Source organism: Castor canadensis, chromosome 5 (genome assembly GCF_047511655.1).
Source record: "Castor canadensis chromosome 5, mCasCan1.hap1v2, whole genome shotgun sequence".
Lineage (NCBI taxonomy): Eukaryota > Metazoa > Chordata > Mammalia > Rodentia > Castoridae > Castor > Castor canadensis.
The window spans coordinates 111,410,415-111,427,128 of NC_133390.1; the positions used below are offsets into that span (position 1 = coordinate 111,410,415).

At 39.0% G+C, this 16,714-nt stretch overlaps 1 protein-coding gene across 4 annotated transcripts; it reads left to right on the plus strand.

The window, feature by feature from the left end:
- The first annotated feature begins 3,249 nt into the window (after positions 1-3,249).
- Positions 3,250-15,642, plus strand: Ccnl1 (cyclin L1). Of its 4 annotated transcripts, XM_020155645.2 has the most exons (11): positions 3,270-3,656; positions 3,911-3,985; positions 4,450-4,559; positions 10,056-10,176; positions 11,142-11,206; positions 13,012-13,111; positions 13,212-13,316; positions 13,412-13,553; positions 13,785-13,896; positions 13,978-14,076; positions 14,847-15,642. In XM_020155645.2, the coding sequence occupies exons 1-11, from the start codon at positions 3,354-3,356 to the stop codon at positions 15,196-15,198; spliced, it is 1,584 nt and encodes a 527-aa protein (XP_020011234.1). In that variant the 5' UTR covers positions 3,270-3,353; the 3' UTR covers positions 15,199-15,642. The 4 variants fall into 4 exon arrangements, with proteins under 4 accessions (XP_020011239.1, XP_020011234.1, XP_073930018.1 ...); XM_074073917.1 differs by lacking the exons at positions 3,270-3,656; positions 3,911-3,985 and adding an exon at positions 6,270-6,342; XM_074073916.1 differs by lacking the exons at positions 3,270-3,656; positions 3,911-3,985; positions 4,450-4,559 and adding an exon at positions 4,566-6,342.
- The last annotated feature ends 1,072 nt before the right edge of the window (positions 15,643-16,714 follow it).

Consider the following 16,714-nt stretch of genomic DNA (forward strand, 5'->3'; position numbering starts at 1 on the left):
AGCTACGCTACTCAGGAGGCAGAAATCAGGAGGATCACTGTTCAAGGTCAGCCTGGGCAAACAGTTCAAGAGAAAAAAAAACCATCACAAAAATAGGGCTGGTGGAGTGGCTCAAGGTGAAGGCCCTGAGTTCAAACCCCAGAACCACAAAAAATAAATAAAGGAATAAATAAGACTAAAGGGCTGGAGGTGTGGCTCAAAAGGTAAAGCCCTGCTTTGCAAGTGTGAAGCCCTGAGTTCAAACTCCAATCCCATCAAAGAAGAAATAAATAATAAGACTAAGAAGATGCAAAAAGCCTCCCTGGGTTTGAAACCAGCCTCAACTATAATAGTGAGATCCTATCACACTACTATAAAAAGTTGCAAAAATAACAGCATTCTCACCTACCAGTCATCAACTTTCCCCAGTGATAAGAATCAGGAAATTGGTACATCATGAAATAGTTTTTTAAAAATCTGAGGATACTCTAAAAGTGAATGTGTGTGTATGTTTTGGTGGGATTGGGGTTTGAACTCACGGCCTCACACTTGCAAAGCAGGCACTTTCTGGTTGTCTGGGCTGGCCTCAAATTGCTGTCCTTCTGATTTCAGCCTCCCAAGCTAGGATTACAAGCAGGAGCCAATATGCCCAGCCCTGTATTTTAAATCTGTCCTGAACACTAGGGAGGGAGGAAAGAGTCCCTGAAAGTGGAGGTCCCATCAAGAGAGATGAAATGCTGTAGCCATCACGAAAGCATTTTCTCGACTGAACATTCCTATCATTAGAGGATAGGCAAAACTGAACACTGGCAGGGCCCACCCTAAATCAATGACATCAGCCGCTGTGGGCAAGATTCTGGCATCAGTATGTATTACAAGCTCCTCAGGAGATCCTAATGTGCAGTGTAGCTTCAGAACAACTGAGAGAGGTTTCACCAAGGTTACTGTAATACCTTTTAGTTAGTTAATTTTGATGTCAGGAATTGAACCCAGGGCCACATGCGTTCTACCACTGGGCTACAGTCCCAGATGCTTTTTTTTTTTTTGGAGACAGGTTCTATGTAGCCGTAGCTCAGCCTGGCCTCAAACTTGGGATCCAACTCTCTCAGCCTCCCTAGTGCTGGGATTACAGGCCAGGCATAGGAAACCACCCTTGATTTAATACTTTAAAAAAAAAAAAAGAAGAGGTTTTTGAATGTTTTGCTTTACAGACATCTTTGGAAAATGTTAAAATGTATCCAAATTCTCTTTGCTCTATAAGAGATCCAAGTTTCAAAGTGAGGCAGGATAGATCAGGGAAAATGAGGTGTGGGAAACAGGAGCCAGGATTTCAGAGATACATTGTATTCATGAGTTCTATTAAAAGCATACTGGCCTGTTTTCTTTGCTTTGAGCTTTATACTCCCTTACTATACAGTAACATTTAGGGGAACAAAGACAGAAAAGCCTCTTTCTCTCTGACTTTGCTCCCCTTGCTCAAATGATTACCACACTGTGGAAACTGAGCAAGTATATCTTAAGGAAACCTATTGTGGGGAAAAACATTTGGGAAAGGACTCCTTTTGGTACAGGCTGTTTGCAAAGAAGGAAAAAATTCAAGTTGGACACCTGTCTTGAGGGAGCATCTGGAAAAACATATCCCTTTGTTTTTAAAGGCATATCATAATGACCCTAATTTAATCAACAGAACAGCCTTGATATCTTGATGCCTCAAGGTCAACTCATGAAAAAGTGTAACAGCAAGAATGATTTGAGTGTACTAGGTGACCAGAACGAAGGGGAGCACTTGTACTAAGGCAAAAAAAAAAGGGCGGGGGTGGGCGGGGACGGAAATAAAGAGAAGTTTATTCAGCTCACAGTTTTGGAGGTTCAAAGTCCAAGATTTGGGGAAAGCAGGTAAATTTTTATCAGAACACTGATATCAAGCCAGCTCAGTGTGTCTCCCTGAACACCCACCCACATCTTACCTATTAGAGCAGACCTTTGCTTTCTGCTTGCTTGCTCAATCAATAAAGCTGCCAAATTTTCTTACCTTTGTCTGGAAATTCTTATTTCGTGATCAAAGTCAAGGACCAACCTGGGACAAAACCTTGGGTGGCAGGCCCCTAACTTTAAAAGGGGACCTTCACAGACTCCACCAACAATCAATAACAAATGCATTTTTGATAGTCAGGCAGATGAAGCTTTAAAACACGACAATCCCGAGCTGTGTGATAGAAAGGTGAGGAGGTTTCTCATCCATGGACAGTGTCTCAGAGGACCAAGCACGGGATACAAAGACTGGTGGAGTAAATCCAGGATGTATTCTTTTCTCTCCAGTTGTAGATTCTAATAGTTTCAGTCAGTATAATTGTTTTTACCTCAAATTTGAAGAAATTTTGGGAATTGTTAGCTATCATCAGAGGAAACAAACAAAAAAACATGCGACTAATTTTTCCCACAACCACATGTGAATACACCCTCCCCAGCATAATCAAATTATCTCTGCAAAGTCCTCGCCCTAAATTATTTTTGGAACTAGGGATTCTCCGGATTACCTAGAGCGGTGGCGCTGTCACTGGCTGGCACGTTTCCAAGCCCTCCAGTCATTATTGTGCCTTGGCCCTACTTCCACACCACGGGAGCCACATGCTTCTTTATTAACATTTATTAATTGTACAAGGGGTATTTCCATACAGGCATATAATACACTTTGATCAATTTCACCCCTCTTAAAGAGTTTCTTATCCCTCTTCACTCTTTTTGAAACTATTCTTAACAGATTTCCTGTACTTCGCCTATTTTCTAAAATTACTGTAAAGCATCCCTCTCCAGATTCCTCGCGGGTCACTTAAGTAACAAGTTCGCTGTACACAAGAGTTGACATTCCCAGACTCCCAATGCGGGACGGAGGTGGCCTGCAGCGCCCCTTGCCACACGCAGACCAGCGACCTAAATGCAGTTGGCGGGAGGAGGGGGCGGAAATGGCGCCGACCGACGCGGATTTTAACCACATTACTGAAATTGCACAGGGAAGATAGTAAAATTTGCCACCTCTGTGTTGGGGATAAGGTGTCTCTGCAACGATCTCTATGGCCTTACGGCGGCATCGCCCGGTCTCGGCTGGACCCGGCCCCCTGACCTCCCGGCACCCCACAGAGGATCCAGCAAGCGGGCCAGGCGGGGATGTCTAAAGGATCATCGCGGACGGGAGCGCTGCCCGGAGGGACTAGTTGGCGCGCGCCGGGCCGGCGTGGTGACGTCAGGGCGGAAGCTCACGCGGCGTGAAGCGGCCCAGATCCGGCGGTCACGGGAATATCCGTCGCGCCGAGGACTCTGGTTAGTCTCGTTTCGGGTTCCGGCTGCGTCGGGCGTGCGTGCAGCTCGCTAAGACTATGGCGTCCGGGCCTCACCCGACTTCGACCGCTGCCGCCGCCTCCTCGTCGGCCGCCCCGAGTGCGGGCGGCTCCAGCTCCGGCACGACGACCACAACGACGACCACGACAGGAGGGATCCTGATCGGCGACCGCTTGTATTCGGAAGTTTCGCTCACCATCGACCACTCTCTGATTCCGGAGGAGAGGCTCTCGCCCACCCCGTCCATGCAGGACGGGCTCGACCTGCCCAGCGAGACGGACTTGCGCATCCTGGGCTGCGAGCTCATCCAGGCCGCCGGCATCCTCCTCCGGCTCCCGCAGGTCAGTGCTCCGGTCCCGGGCCGGCCAGCGGGCCTCGCCTCGCCTCCCCGAGGCCTCCTCCGTGCATCGCGGGCCGCCGGCCGGGGCCCTGGGCTCTCCGGGGAGGACCGGGAGAGCCGGGCGCGGGAGGACCGGGCGGCGGGCAGGGCGCGGCGGCGGGCGGGGTAGGGAACGAGCGGTGGCACAAAATGGCGGCGGCGCCTGGTGCGGGCCCGCCTGACCCCTGCGCTTCCGTTCTCCTCTCTTGTCTGCAGGTGGCGATGGCAACGGGGCAGGTGCTGTTTCATCGGTTTTTCTACTCCAAGTCTTTCGTCAAGCACAGTTTCGAGGTGAGCCCTGCGGGGGCGGACGGCGAGCGGGAAGGGATTTCTTCATCGGAAACGGGAGGAGGAGGGGACTGTGTTAGTAGCCAGCTGCCCAGCCAGGGAGGGGTTAGTTTGGCCTTTGTACTTCGTTCTCGCTCGCCGAGAAGCGGGCACCCAGAGACTGTGTTTCAGAAACCAGAACATGGGTCCGGGGCCCACGTGCCCTCTTGATGACGAATTAGGGTTTGCCATCTACTGCTCAACTGGGAGACTTAGATCGATTCGGTCCAAACTGAAGTGGAGTTAGCAATAGAGTATAGTACTAGCGAGGCTGGTAAGCCTGGGATTTAGAACTGTGAGTTCTCTCTCTGAAAGTTTCCGGATGGAGAATAAATGCGTTAGACTTTAAAGAGGAGTAGTTTTTCTTAAGTTTACTTCATGGTTCGGTAGTTACAACAATAACTTTTGTTCGCTGTGGATTGTTCCAGATCGTTGCCATGGCATGTATTAATCTTGCATCAAAAATTGAAGAAGCACCTAGAAGAATAAGAGATGTGATTAATGTGTTTCATCACCTCCGCCAGTTAAGAGGAAAAAGGTAAGAATGGCGTTATTAAACATAGCATCTTTTGCTATGCTGTACTGTGCAACAAACATCAAGTCAAACATCTTTTGTCTGGAGTCAGTACGGATGCAAAAGAAAACTGACTAGATGTTAAAATTCACATAGGAACACTGATGCTTAAATTAATTTGAAAAAACCCCAATTAACCAGCTATCTAGTTTGTAGAGGCAGTTGCATTTATGGACAATCCTAACAGAGCTGTGAAGCCAGTCCATTGGCTTAAATTAAACAAGAAAGGGAATACGTTGGGCTCAAGTGTGAGTGTATTCTGTAAGTTTTACTCTCTCCTCCCTTTGGAAGACTGAAGGCTGGATATTTAAGCACTGTGTAGTTCAAGTTAACATTGTGGAAAGTTCTGTGTAGATTGTTTTTCTCCTTGAAGTCCCAGTTAATTCTTTATCAATTGAGGTTGGCTTTTGTTAGAGTACTTCTCAACATTGAACTCCGATATAACGCATAATACCGGATCTGAAAGGACTACAGGATGGTAAAGTTTGAAGTTTGAAGTCAAAGGGATTAAACAGGTATTTTGTTTTTGGTCAGAAACAGTCTCAGTGAGTGTGTTAGAAAAAATGACTCCTAAGATTGAGTCGAATGTAGAGACAGCCCATTTACTGGCTCTTGGTTTTTTTGTTTTTTTTTTTTAAAGTCTGAAATAGTATCATCTTCTAGGTGTTGTGGTAACCTGGTAACTTTATGTGGACCTGTATTCATCTGAGGTGGTACCAAAGTGTGTTGCAGGGCTTCCTGTTTCTACAGGTGGCTTCTAAGAAGTACATGCTGCAGAAGGATATTTGTGGTGTAGAGTAGCTTTGGTGTCCTCTTTTTTTTTAAGGAATTGTAATGAGTTTAAAGGAAGTTAGTTATAAGAGGATTGTATGTTGTTTGGGGGACTGAGTTTTGGTTAGTGTCAATCACTATCATACGAAAGTAGTTTTACTGGCAGAATCCGAGTTAGCAGTGGAGCTATGTAGACAAGCAAATATTAAAGTAACTTTAAAATAGTCTAGTGAAAAAGTCTGAAACATTGCCACACAGATAAACTTTGTAGCAATTTTTCAGTTTTCTTACATTCATTTTCCCTCATCTTTTTTTGGTCACCTTGTGTCCAGGAATAGTCATCTTTAAATTTCATTGTAAACTATCTTTAGTTCCTTGGTGAGAAATCCTTGGGAAATGGAAAGACTTCAAACTGGTGTTTAGTATGGTCTGAGCTTACATTTGCTATGTGGCTGATTTCTTCAGGGTGTTTTAAAATGAAACCACACAGAACAATACAAGGTTTATGTTTGCTTAAAGGATGTTTTCTGGTGGTAGATGAATCATTGAGCCAGCTACTATATAATCATGTGATTGTCTCTTTTGAAGTTTTCCTGAAAGTTTTCTTCCTTAATGTCAGAATAGGAGCTTAACTATGAAAACCTTGGAATTTAAAATAATCCCATCTAACTGTTGTGTCGGATGTAACTGCATTTTTTGGTTACTACAGAGAAATTGATCGTTTCAACCTTAGAAGTCTTGATTATAGCATGAAATTTTTAAAAGGGAGTAATTGCATGGAAGCCCCCTTTTTTAAAAGCAGGATATAAAAGTGTTTCTATGCATATTACAAGTTTACTCAAACACGTAACTTGTATATGTTATTAACTTCAACTCTTTTTTCCCTTGCAACCGACTATACAGCGACCAGCTACATTTACCAAAGCCTGGGTGATGTGGAGTGGTACATAGAGATGAAGCTGTCGTCATGGCAACAGTGAGTGACGTATCGAATCCCCAAGGAGAAGCCAGTGCTCTGAGAATAGGTCACTGGAATCGGGGACTAACAGGTTGGCCACTGGTGAACCATTTAGAAAAACTCCTGTTTCTTGTTACAAGCTTTTGTCTTTGCTGTCCAAGTTATTAGACCAATAGGTCAGTACTTTTGCATAGGCTGTATTAGAAAGTACTAACTGTATTACATATTGGTTAGGTGCAACATAAGAGTTTGTTTTAATGCTGTTTGTGTTAGTCCAGTTTGTCCATAATTTTATTGTGTGACCTTGACAACTATAGGGGAGATACCACTTATAGCCTTTGGGTTATTGTTTTTCAGTCTTGTGTCTACACAGTAAAATCATCAGTGGAGCTTTTATAAGCAAAGTACTAATACCTAGTCTTCAACTTGGGGTATTTGGCCTATCCCCAACAATTTTTTGTAGTTTAATACTAGTCTTAAAAGTTGAGAATAAGTGCCTGAATTTAAAAGGAAGACTGCTCATTTATTTCCAAATACAAGTTTCTGTCAGTATGTAGCATATTTCCAGTAAATTAAGGGTTTCTTGTAGTTTTAAGGAGCCCATGTTAACACTCTTGTAAGAGAAGACATTTTTGAAGACTGTTTTCATCATTCTTATTGGTGACTATGTTGTGGAATAGATATTGAGTTGGAAGGCTCACTAATTGTCATTTAGTACATCTGCACTCTTACTTGCCTGGCTCCACAAGTTTGTTCTCAACATGTAAAGAAAGACTGTTCCTACTTCCTTCAAAGTAGGCCTTGTTCATTTCTGTCTATTAAGTAGCAGTCTGCCTGTTTATATATTCATCTGGTTTTAGTATGATTAGTCTCTTAAAAGAATGAGTTCCAGAGTCCATGTTTGTAACGCATGAGTGAAACTAACCAAATTTAGACCTCTTCGTCCTGAATTTTTTTATTGTTGAGTTATATTTCAGTCGTGCTAAAGAAAAGTAGCTAGCAGAGAGATTTTTAGTGACCAAAGACCAAAATTTCGAAATCATTCTTGGATAAGTCAGAAAAATCAGATAACAGAAACCTCCAGCAGAGGAGGTGAAATTTAGTAGTTTGAGAGTTAATAATTCCTGAATTTATCTTAGTAGGTGAAGACTTCTGTTTTTCTGAAAAGATTTTAAGATCTTAAGACTTCTGTTGACAAGGGACTTTACCTGATAAAGAAGGAAATTGTAGCAAGCCTAAATGTGTTACAAAAAATACTAATTGATACTTTGTTACATAATGCTCTTGCTTAAATCCTTTTCTGAAATCTTTGCTTACTACTCACTGAAAGATTTTTTGTTTCTGGTACAAAATAATTTCTGGAGGATAGTAAGTTTTGTGGGGTTTTATGAGCCTACTTGATTTGTGGTAAAATCAGTTCTGAACAAAATGGAGGCATCAGATTACATCCATAAGGGTTAATTTGAACACTATAGGTTAATAGGACTAAGTATGTAATTGAGTTACAGTAACAGAGTAAGCTTTGTTTTTTTCTACCTTTTGTTGTTGTTTTGTAGTACTGGGGCTTGAACTCAGGGCCTTATACTTCGCTCTACCACTAGAGCTACATCCCCCAGTTCACCTCAATTTATTTTGAAGTCATTGAGAATTCGACACACAAAAAAAAGAAAAATAATGATTATGGCAGAATAGATGGAAAATAGTTTAAGCAGAGTTACATAGTGATGAAACCTGATTTTGGGGACAGATAGTAACTGTAATTCTAACAAGTGTTTAGGTGAACAAATGAATATTTATTACCATTTGAAGGCTGCTGTTGGAGCAGGTTTTTAATAAGAGGTGTAGGCATTTTGAACAACAGATGGAAAAGAATGAGGCAGGACTTTTCATGGTTATGTTTTTATAGGGGTTTTAATAGTGCAGTTTATTGTTTGGATTGCAGGGATTAAGAGATAAATGGTATAGCACTGGAGCTATTTTATCTCCTCATAATACTAGTTGAAGGAGATCCAGCAGATAACCAGTCATCACTTAGAGTCTGAAGTGGATTTTTTTTCTTCTCCAAATTTCCTGTAATGATAAAACCTGAAGAATCATAAACATTAAGAATGTTTGTTGCCCTCATTTAAGTTTGCTTTTTTTTTTTCCAAAGAGCCTACTGCCTCATAAGTGGCTTCATCATTATATTGCTGTTACAAAACAGCCCATCACCCCAGTTCGTGGCAGTTTTCCTTTTGTAATAGGAATTGAAATTTTAAGTAATAGATTTTGCTGTTTTTCATCCTGTCAACTCTGCCAGCTTTTGATTAAGTTGATAAAATTATATAGAATAGTTAGCAATGGTCTAGTAAGCATTCCAGTTCTAAAATTTTAAGTGAGAGAATAAAGAAAAAAAACACGTTAGCTGATTTTGTGCTCTGATACCATGTTACCAGAGGGGTAGTTAATGTAGCTCATTTCAGATTGTTTTTCAACCTTCAAGTGAAAGTATGTAAGCAGATTTTTTGTTTTTTAAAAAATAAGATTACATTTTTTTCTGCATCAGGTGTGCATTGGCATAAATATTCAGAATAAATACTTAATAGATGTGTTCTGCCCAGAGTAAAAACACTTTAAATCTTTTAGCTGGAAATGAATTGAATATGGGAAAATACCTAAATGTTCTACTCATTATACTTAACATATAATCAGTGTCTTAATGAAAATGTACTTTTTGTTAAATCTAATAATAAATCAAGGAGCATGATAAATTTCAGAGACTTTTAAAAAATGAAAGCATGTTCCTTAACATTTCCTCACCAAAAACCTGCTTAAATTGTAAGACAAGCTGGCACACGGCTGTAATCCTAGCACTCCTGAAGCAAAAAAGTTGGGAGTATCATGAGTTACAAGCCAGGCTGGACTACAAGCAAGACTTGGCTCAAAGAATAAAAAAGAGTAAGATACAAGGAAGATGACCTTTTCTGTAAATGATAGGGCCTTTTTCATATGTAAAAACCAAAACACTTGGGCAACATGGTTCCTATGTGCTGCTTGCAAAGTATTGAATCATTGCTGTGGATAACCTTCCATATATTAAAACTTGAAGCTACCAAGATTTAGTATGGCAGAGACTTAACGTGTTCTTCAGGCCCTTGCTTATGTCTTCTGTCTCTTGCTTTTGTACACTAAAGCATATTATTACCTATGCCTGCAGCAGGCCAAATTTCAGTTTAGCTGTGCTAGATCACTTTTTTAGAGGTTTTCTCCTAGTTTTTTTATTTTGGCCATAAACTAGCTGAGTTGATGCTTTATAAAATGAGTAAAAAAATCATCGTTCTTTTAAGACTTTAGTACTATAAATCTTTTCAAGAACTCATTAGTTTTTGTCACTGCAAAGTCACTGTGGAAGCTAAATAAAGCTTGTGATATATAAATCATGTTACTACTGAAGTTTATAAATCTAAGATAAAAAACATAGACAAGGATAAACTAAAGCAAATGAGTGTTTTGTTTTTTTGCCCCTCCCCTTACCTCATTAAAGTTGGTAGTAGCTTTAGGAAGGTAGGTCTACATGTATATGTTTAAGTAGCATAACTTGGACAGCACAAGATTAATGCTTTAACTTGTTTGCAGGAGTTTAAAAAGCTGGTTTCTGTTGCCAATAGTTGGTTGGAAGGGAAAATGGAGATGCCACAAATAAAAATTTTTGGATGTGCAAAACAGTTTTGATTTTATTTCTTACAAACTAGGACACCAAGCCCCCTGATCCTTGATCAGAACTACATTAACACCAAAAATCAAGTTATCAAGGCAGAGAGGAGGGTGCTAAAGGAGTTGGGATTTTGTGTTCATGTCAAGCATCCCCATAAGGTGAGTTGTAGAGTACAAAAATTATATTTCGTAAGTATTAGGGTTTTTCTTAAAACTTTATTATGTTTATGTTACAAATGTGTACATTGCTTTTAATGCAGTTTTTGGATGTTAACATCAATAAAATGAGAATGAGGCCTGGGTCCGAATTTTACTCTTAACACTGCAATCATAGATAACAAGCCCTTTACACTTGCGTGGTTAAAGCCTGGCTTTCCCACCTAAAACTTAGGTGGTGAAATACCTTGTTCTGACAAATGAGTATTGCATAGTATAAAAGTCCTTGGCTGCTTGCTTAAATAGCGAAGTGTTTGAAGTATGGTGGCTGCTCACTGATAACTGTTTCTTTCAAAAGCGCATGGGTTTCTCTCAGTACCTCTTGGCTTTCACACTATGAATACAGGCAGTAGTACAGTGGCTACATGGGTCAGGATTATCTGGGATAAAATTTGGCCTTGCTGTTAACTTTGACGTTAGCAGGTGTCGCTTCCTCAATTTCCACTTTTCTAAAATGAGAACATCACATTTTAGATAATAAGCTTCACTGAAGAATTACTAGTTTTTGCTTGCTTACTGTGATACTCATACTTGGCGTTGGAGAAAATGTGTGCTAGCCACTGTGTAACTTAAAAAACATAGTCTTAAGATTTTTGGACATGTGGTATGTATCGTGAAAAACTAAAATAGTCTACTTGTTAGCACAGTGCCCATGTCATAGTGAAGTCTGCCACAAAACTTAAAGGCCAGTTTTTTTCCTATGATTTTGGAAAATACTTCTAAACAATGTTTACTGATCTAGTTATGTAATAATCCACAAACTAAATCTCAGGTACTTTTTAGGTGGTTCTGTATTACCTGTGAAATTTATGGAAGAATTAGAACTTGGATACGTTTTCGGTTACTTTATCCATTTAACTTTTGTACTTAATATGCTAAATTGAGTTTTTTTTCCCCTTGTCCTTCAGATCATTGTTATGTATTTACAAGTCTTAGAATGTGAACGTAATCAAACCCTGGTTCAGACTGCCTGGTAAGTTGTTTTTTTACATTTCTTTTGTAGCCAGGAAAACAGAAGCAGAAATAAAGTAAGTTTCATTTTCTCTTTCTGAAATAATGAGATAAGTTTGTTGTGGGGCTTTTTTTTTTTTTTTTTTTTTTTTTAAAACCAAAAGGTGAATAATGCTTATTTCTGCTTCCTGTTTTCTTGGCTTGACTAATTACTTTTAGTGGAGAACTCAATTTAACTTTGTTCTCTTTTCTACTCTTTAATTAAAGGGTAGTCCATGATGGTAAGTCATAGAACTCTGCCCTCTGCACTTCAGCCCATGACCTCAGGATGGCCTGATTGGCTGCCCTGCTCTCCAGCCAATCCAGTGCAAGCTCTCATCCGAGATTCACTGAAGTGGTCCATATCCATCTGGCAGCATCTTCTAGTTCTGTCGGGGTGTCAAAAAGGATTTGTATATTTGCTTCTAGAAGTAACTGTTCAACATGCCTTTGTATTTAACGTGTACCTGTAACTATCAAAATGAATAGTTCATTTTTGATAGATTTGTTGTCCAGCCATTATGAATTAAATGGTTTTTTAAATTAGGGATTTGACTAAATTTCTATTTATAGTGTGTATAGCATGAATTCTACCAAAACAGGCTACAACCTGCGGTTTGTTTTTTGGTGTTACTGGAATTAGAACTCGGCTTCACACTTGCTGGGTGAGTGCGGCACCAATTGAGCCACACCCCCAGCCTAACCCACAACTTTAAATGGGCACCAGTTCATAGTTTGGGTTAAACTACTGCAGTACTGCTGCTGCACTACTGCAGGCAATAATGCTATAAGAAGTACTTCATTTTAAAAAAAGAAGTCACTATTAGTTAAATGCTTTTGAACTTGGACCTTTGAGGTGCAGATTTATGATTGGAGTCTAGCAAGGAGATTGTGTTTCACTCACAGCTCTTACATAAGACTGTTGAAGTGCAGGACTAAAGTAAATTTTATGTTAGACTTTTCCAGCACAATATCTTTTTTATAACTGCCATGTTTCTTTAGAACTCAGTAAATACTAAAAAAGTCTCATTATATTTACAAAATGCATGACTTTAATTAATGTGTTCCATGAAACAGATTTGGTTTTTATGAGTGTAAGGATTTTAAAGAAATAATCCCATTTAATTTTAAACTTAAGCTTTTAAACAACTTGTGAAATTTATTAGATTAGTAGTCTTGTTGGAGAGGGTTCACTATAATTTTTAGTTTATTATTTGAAGTTGATTGCTTTTATTTATACTTAGCTTTTTTTTTAAAGGTATGTAAACAAGGCCATTATGTGTATTTATTGTTCATTTTCCTCCCTAGATTTTTTGAAGTAGCTTAATTTTAATGTAAGTGTAAATTGGTGGGTTCTTACTAAAAATGCCTTTTACCCCATCACAGTTTTTTTGAGTTTTTGAAAGAAGTTGGTTGACACTGCTTTTTATTTTGGATAAAGGAGAGATGGTCAATATTTAATGGCTTGAAGTATTGTTGGAGTGGTTTATTATTTCTCAAACCAGTCATATCAGATTCAACTTTGAAAACATTGCTTTTTATAGAAATAAATAAAAATTTAGGGTAAATTCTATTTGAATAGTAATGATCACACATATAACAACTGAAGAATGGTCTTAGCATTAACTTATTTTTTGCTGTTTTTTAAAAAGTTATGTGCTACAATACGAGAATGTGTGATGATAAGAGAAGAAAAAAGAATAAAGTAGATTGAGTCTCCAATTTTATATGAGCTTCAAAAGAATTGGTTTGTTTATATACAAAGCTTATAGTTGAAATATTTTTCAGGAATTACATGAATGACAGTCTTCGAACCAATGTTTTTGTTCGCTTTCAACCAGAGACTATAGCTTGTGCTTGCATCTACCTTGCAGCTAGGGCACTTCAGGTATGTAGCCTGTTTTGTTATGTAGAATAAATCCCAAGCTAGTTCAGTGTTTCCAATAAAAACGAGAATAAATTTAAACCATTCTGTTTTCCTGTTTTAGATTCCATTGCCAACTCGTCCCCATTGGTTTCTTCTTTTTGGTACCACAGAAGAGGAGATCCAGGAAATCTGCATAGAGACCCTTAGGCTTTATACTAGGAAAAAAGTAATGCGTTTACTCAAGTTGTTGCTAATATTGTCAGTTTCAGGAACCTAAAACAACTGTAGAGGCTAAATATAAACTTCATTTTCCTTCAACAGCCTAACTATGAATTGCTAGAAAAAGAAGTAGAAAAAAGAAAAGTAGCCTTACAGGAAGCCAAATTAAAAGCAAAAGGATTAAATCCTGATGGCACTCCAGCCCTTTCAACCCTTGGTGGATTTTCTCCAGCCTCTAAGCCATGTAAGATACATTCAGAATTGAAATGGGGGGGCATTGAAAGTTTGTCATTATTGGAAAGTTTCAACATTTAACAGTTGCCTAGAAATCTTGTCAAGAAGCAGTTACTGTTTTCTCTTCTGACAATCAGCTAAAAATGGAAGCATACAGTATTTTTGGTTACATTTACAAACAACTTTGGCCCTATTAAATTAAATCCAGTGGTTAATGTATCATTATTGTATCTTTTTAAAGCATCACCAAGAGAAATAAAAGCTGAAGAGAAGTCACCAATCTCTGTTAATGTGAAGATGGTCAAAAAGGAACCTGAAGATAGACAGCAGGCTTCCAAAAGCCCTTACAATGGGTGAGTATACTTGAATTTTTGTTTTATGTTTTCTTCCTAACACATTATGCATGTAACTGAAATATCGTGTTTTTTTTCAAGTGTGAGAAAGGATAGCAAGAGAAGCAGAAATAGCAGAAGTGCAAGTCGGTCAAGGTCAAGAACACGATCTCGTTCTAGATCACATACGCCAAGAAGACAGTAAGTAAATGATTCCTTAAGCAAAGCAGTCTTATTTGGAGTTCAAGATTATTGCGTTTTTTAAAAGATGGAGTGTAGACTAATTTTCAGAGTTGCTAGAATTAACCTTTGCTTCCTGAGTGTTGCCATTACAAGCATGCACAACCATGCCTGGCTTTTAGGATTGGACTTTCTTATTTGGGTCATTTCTCCCCCCTTCCCCCCTCCCCCAGGATTAGACTTTCAACATAAGGTGTAAATTATGAGAAATGAGCTTGGGGACCATGTTCTGGATGTGAGATTTTTTGTTTTGTAGTGGTGTATTGTAATGGCATTCTATTTGTTTTGTTTTCCCATTTTTTTATAAAGTGTAGAGACTGTCCACAGAGTGCTGTGAAGGTATATGTATACAATAATCCTGTTTATAATGTGAAAACATTGTTCCATTAGTTTCAGTTAGATGTGAATATTTCATTAATGGCTTAATAATAACCAAAGCCAAGAATCTTCCCTAGTTACCATTGTAATTAATTAGGTTGTAAGCCCCTTGTGACTCTAGCTCTTTTGAGCATCTGGGAGATACTCAGAAAAAAGGTAGCTCTAGGACACTTTGTAACAAATGGCGAATTACTCCATGCGGTAAATTAGCCTAATACGTTACAGACTTGGTCGGAGAAGTCAGGGGTGGGGAGATTAGAAAAGATGTCAGTTATGACCTGTCATTTACAACAACCATCATACTCTGTTCCCTGTAGAAACTCAGTATAAACCTTGAATTTTTATTACCCAAGTTACAATAATAGGCGGAGTCGATCTGGAACATACAGCTCGAGATCAAGAAGCAGGTCCCGCAGTCATAGTGAAAGCCCTCGAAGACATCATAATCATGGTTCTCCTCACCTTAAGGCCAAGCATCCCAGAGATGATTTAAATAAAAGTTCAAATAGACACGGTCATAAAAGGAAAAAATCCCGTTCTCGATCTCAGAGCAAGTCTCGGGATCACTCGGATGCCGCCAAGAAACACAGGCATGAAAGAGGACATCACAGGGACAGGCGTGAAAGATCTCGCTCCTTTGAGAGGTCCCATAAAGGCAAGCACCATGGTGGCAGTCGCTCAGGACATGGCAGGCACAGGCGCTGACTTTCTTCTTCTGAGCCTGCATCAGTTCTTGGTATTACCTGTCTACAGTGTGATGTATGGACTCAATCAAAACATTAAAAGCAAACTGATTAGGATTTGATTTCTTAAACTGTCTAGGTCTCTAGAAACACTGAGGACATTTTCTTTTGAAAAGAACTATGTTAAATTTTTTTGCACATTAAAAATGCCCTAGCAGTATCTAATTGAAAACCATGGTCAGGTTCAATTGTACTTTATTATAGTTGTGTATTGTTTATTGCTATAAGAACTGGAGCGTGAATTCTGTAAAAATGTATCTTATTTTTATACAGATAAAAACTGCAGACATTGTTCTATTTAAGTGGTTATTTGTTTAAATGATGGTGAATACTTTCTTAACACTGGTTTGTCTGCATGTGTAAAGATTTTTACAGGGAAATAAAATACAAATCTTGTTTTTCTAAACTGCTTCAAATATCTTATTTAAATAAGTTGTTAAAAAGGCAAGATTTTAATAGCAAATTGGCTGTACTGATTTTCTAAAACGTTAGGTGAGTTGGATTTATTAAAGTGTAATTCTTAATCTTTAATCTGCATTGGTAACCATTTAACAGCATTCACTCTATATAGGAAAAACAAATGGGAATCTCCCAATAAAATTGTTACAATGTGCTGGGCACTCGTGGTTCACACACCTGTAATCCAAGCTACTCAGGAGGCAGAGATCAAGAGGATTGAGGTTCGAAGTCAGCCCTTTGCAAATAGTTTGTGAGTCCCTATCTTGTAAACGCCCATCACAAAAATAAGGTGGAGTGGCTCATGTGGTAGAGTTAAGGCCCTTAGTTAAAACCTCAGTACCGTACACCAAAAAAAAATTGTACATTGTAACACTAAAATTTAAAACCTGATTTAAAATGGTACCAAATATATTTTAAGTTAGTACTACTTAACTTAATTGAACAAACCACCAGAATTTTCAATACACATGATAGTAAATAGGACCCAACTATTAAGTTCCAACTTCCTTTCATATTTCTGATATTTAATGATACGGTTTTATGTAGGTCAGTAGAATTCCGGTGAGCCTGCCTGTAAAACCACAAAGAAGTGATGTAAAAGCTGAATTCCTCTGTATCTTTGCAATTAAATTGAGAGGTATTTTTCCCCAACATTGGAATTTAGACACCTTAAAAGTCAGGAAGTTTCATTACTTTACAATGAACACTTTCCATTAGCTTTTTGTGTTTTTAACATACATTGATTACTTACCTTGTCCACTAAACTTGGCTCCTAGTGATTTGCTGCTTTAAAAAAGGTGACACCCACAGAGGAAGATTTACTGCCACTAAGGATGTTTTTGAAAACTTAAATAAAATTTCTGCTGACGATTCCAAGGACTTACAAACACGTTCACCAATGGTGGGCATTGGGACTGGGAGACAAAAAATTTATTTAGGTAGAAATGTTTGCTGCTTAAATCAGTTCCTTTTTTAAACAGCACTAGGATTTGAACTTAGCCTGTTGCTAGGCAAGGACT

What these genes read in the sequence shown, in the direction of transcription:
- Ccnl1 (XM_020155645.2), top strand. Translation starts at nt 3,354, where the DNA reads ATGGCGTCCGGGCCTCACCCGACTTCGACCGCTGCCGCCGCCTCCTCG. An exon ending in TCGTCAAGCACAGTTTCGAG is followed by an intron (nt 3,986 to 4,449) that starts GTGAGCCCTGCG and finishes GGATTGTTCCAG; the next exon opens with ATCGTTGCCATGGCATGTAT. An exon ending in GGCTTTATACTAGGAAAAAA is followed by an intron (nt 13,317 to 13,411) that starts GTAATGCGTTTA and finishes TTCCTTCAACAG; the next exon opens with CCTAACTATGAATTGCTAGA.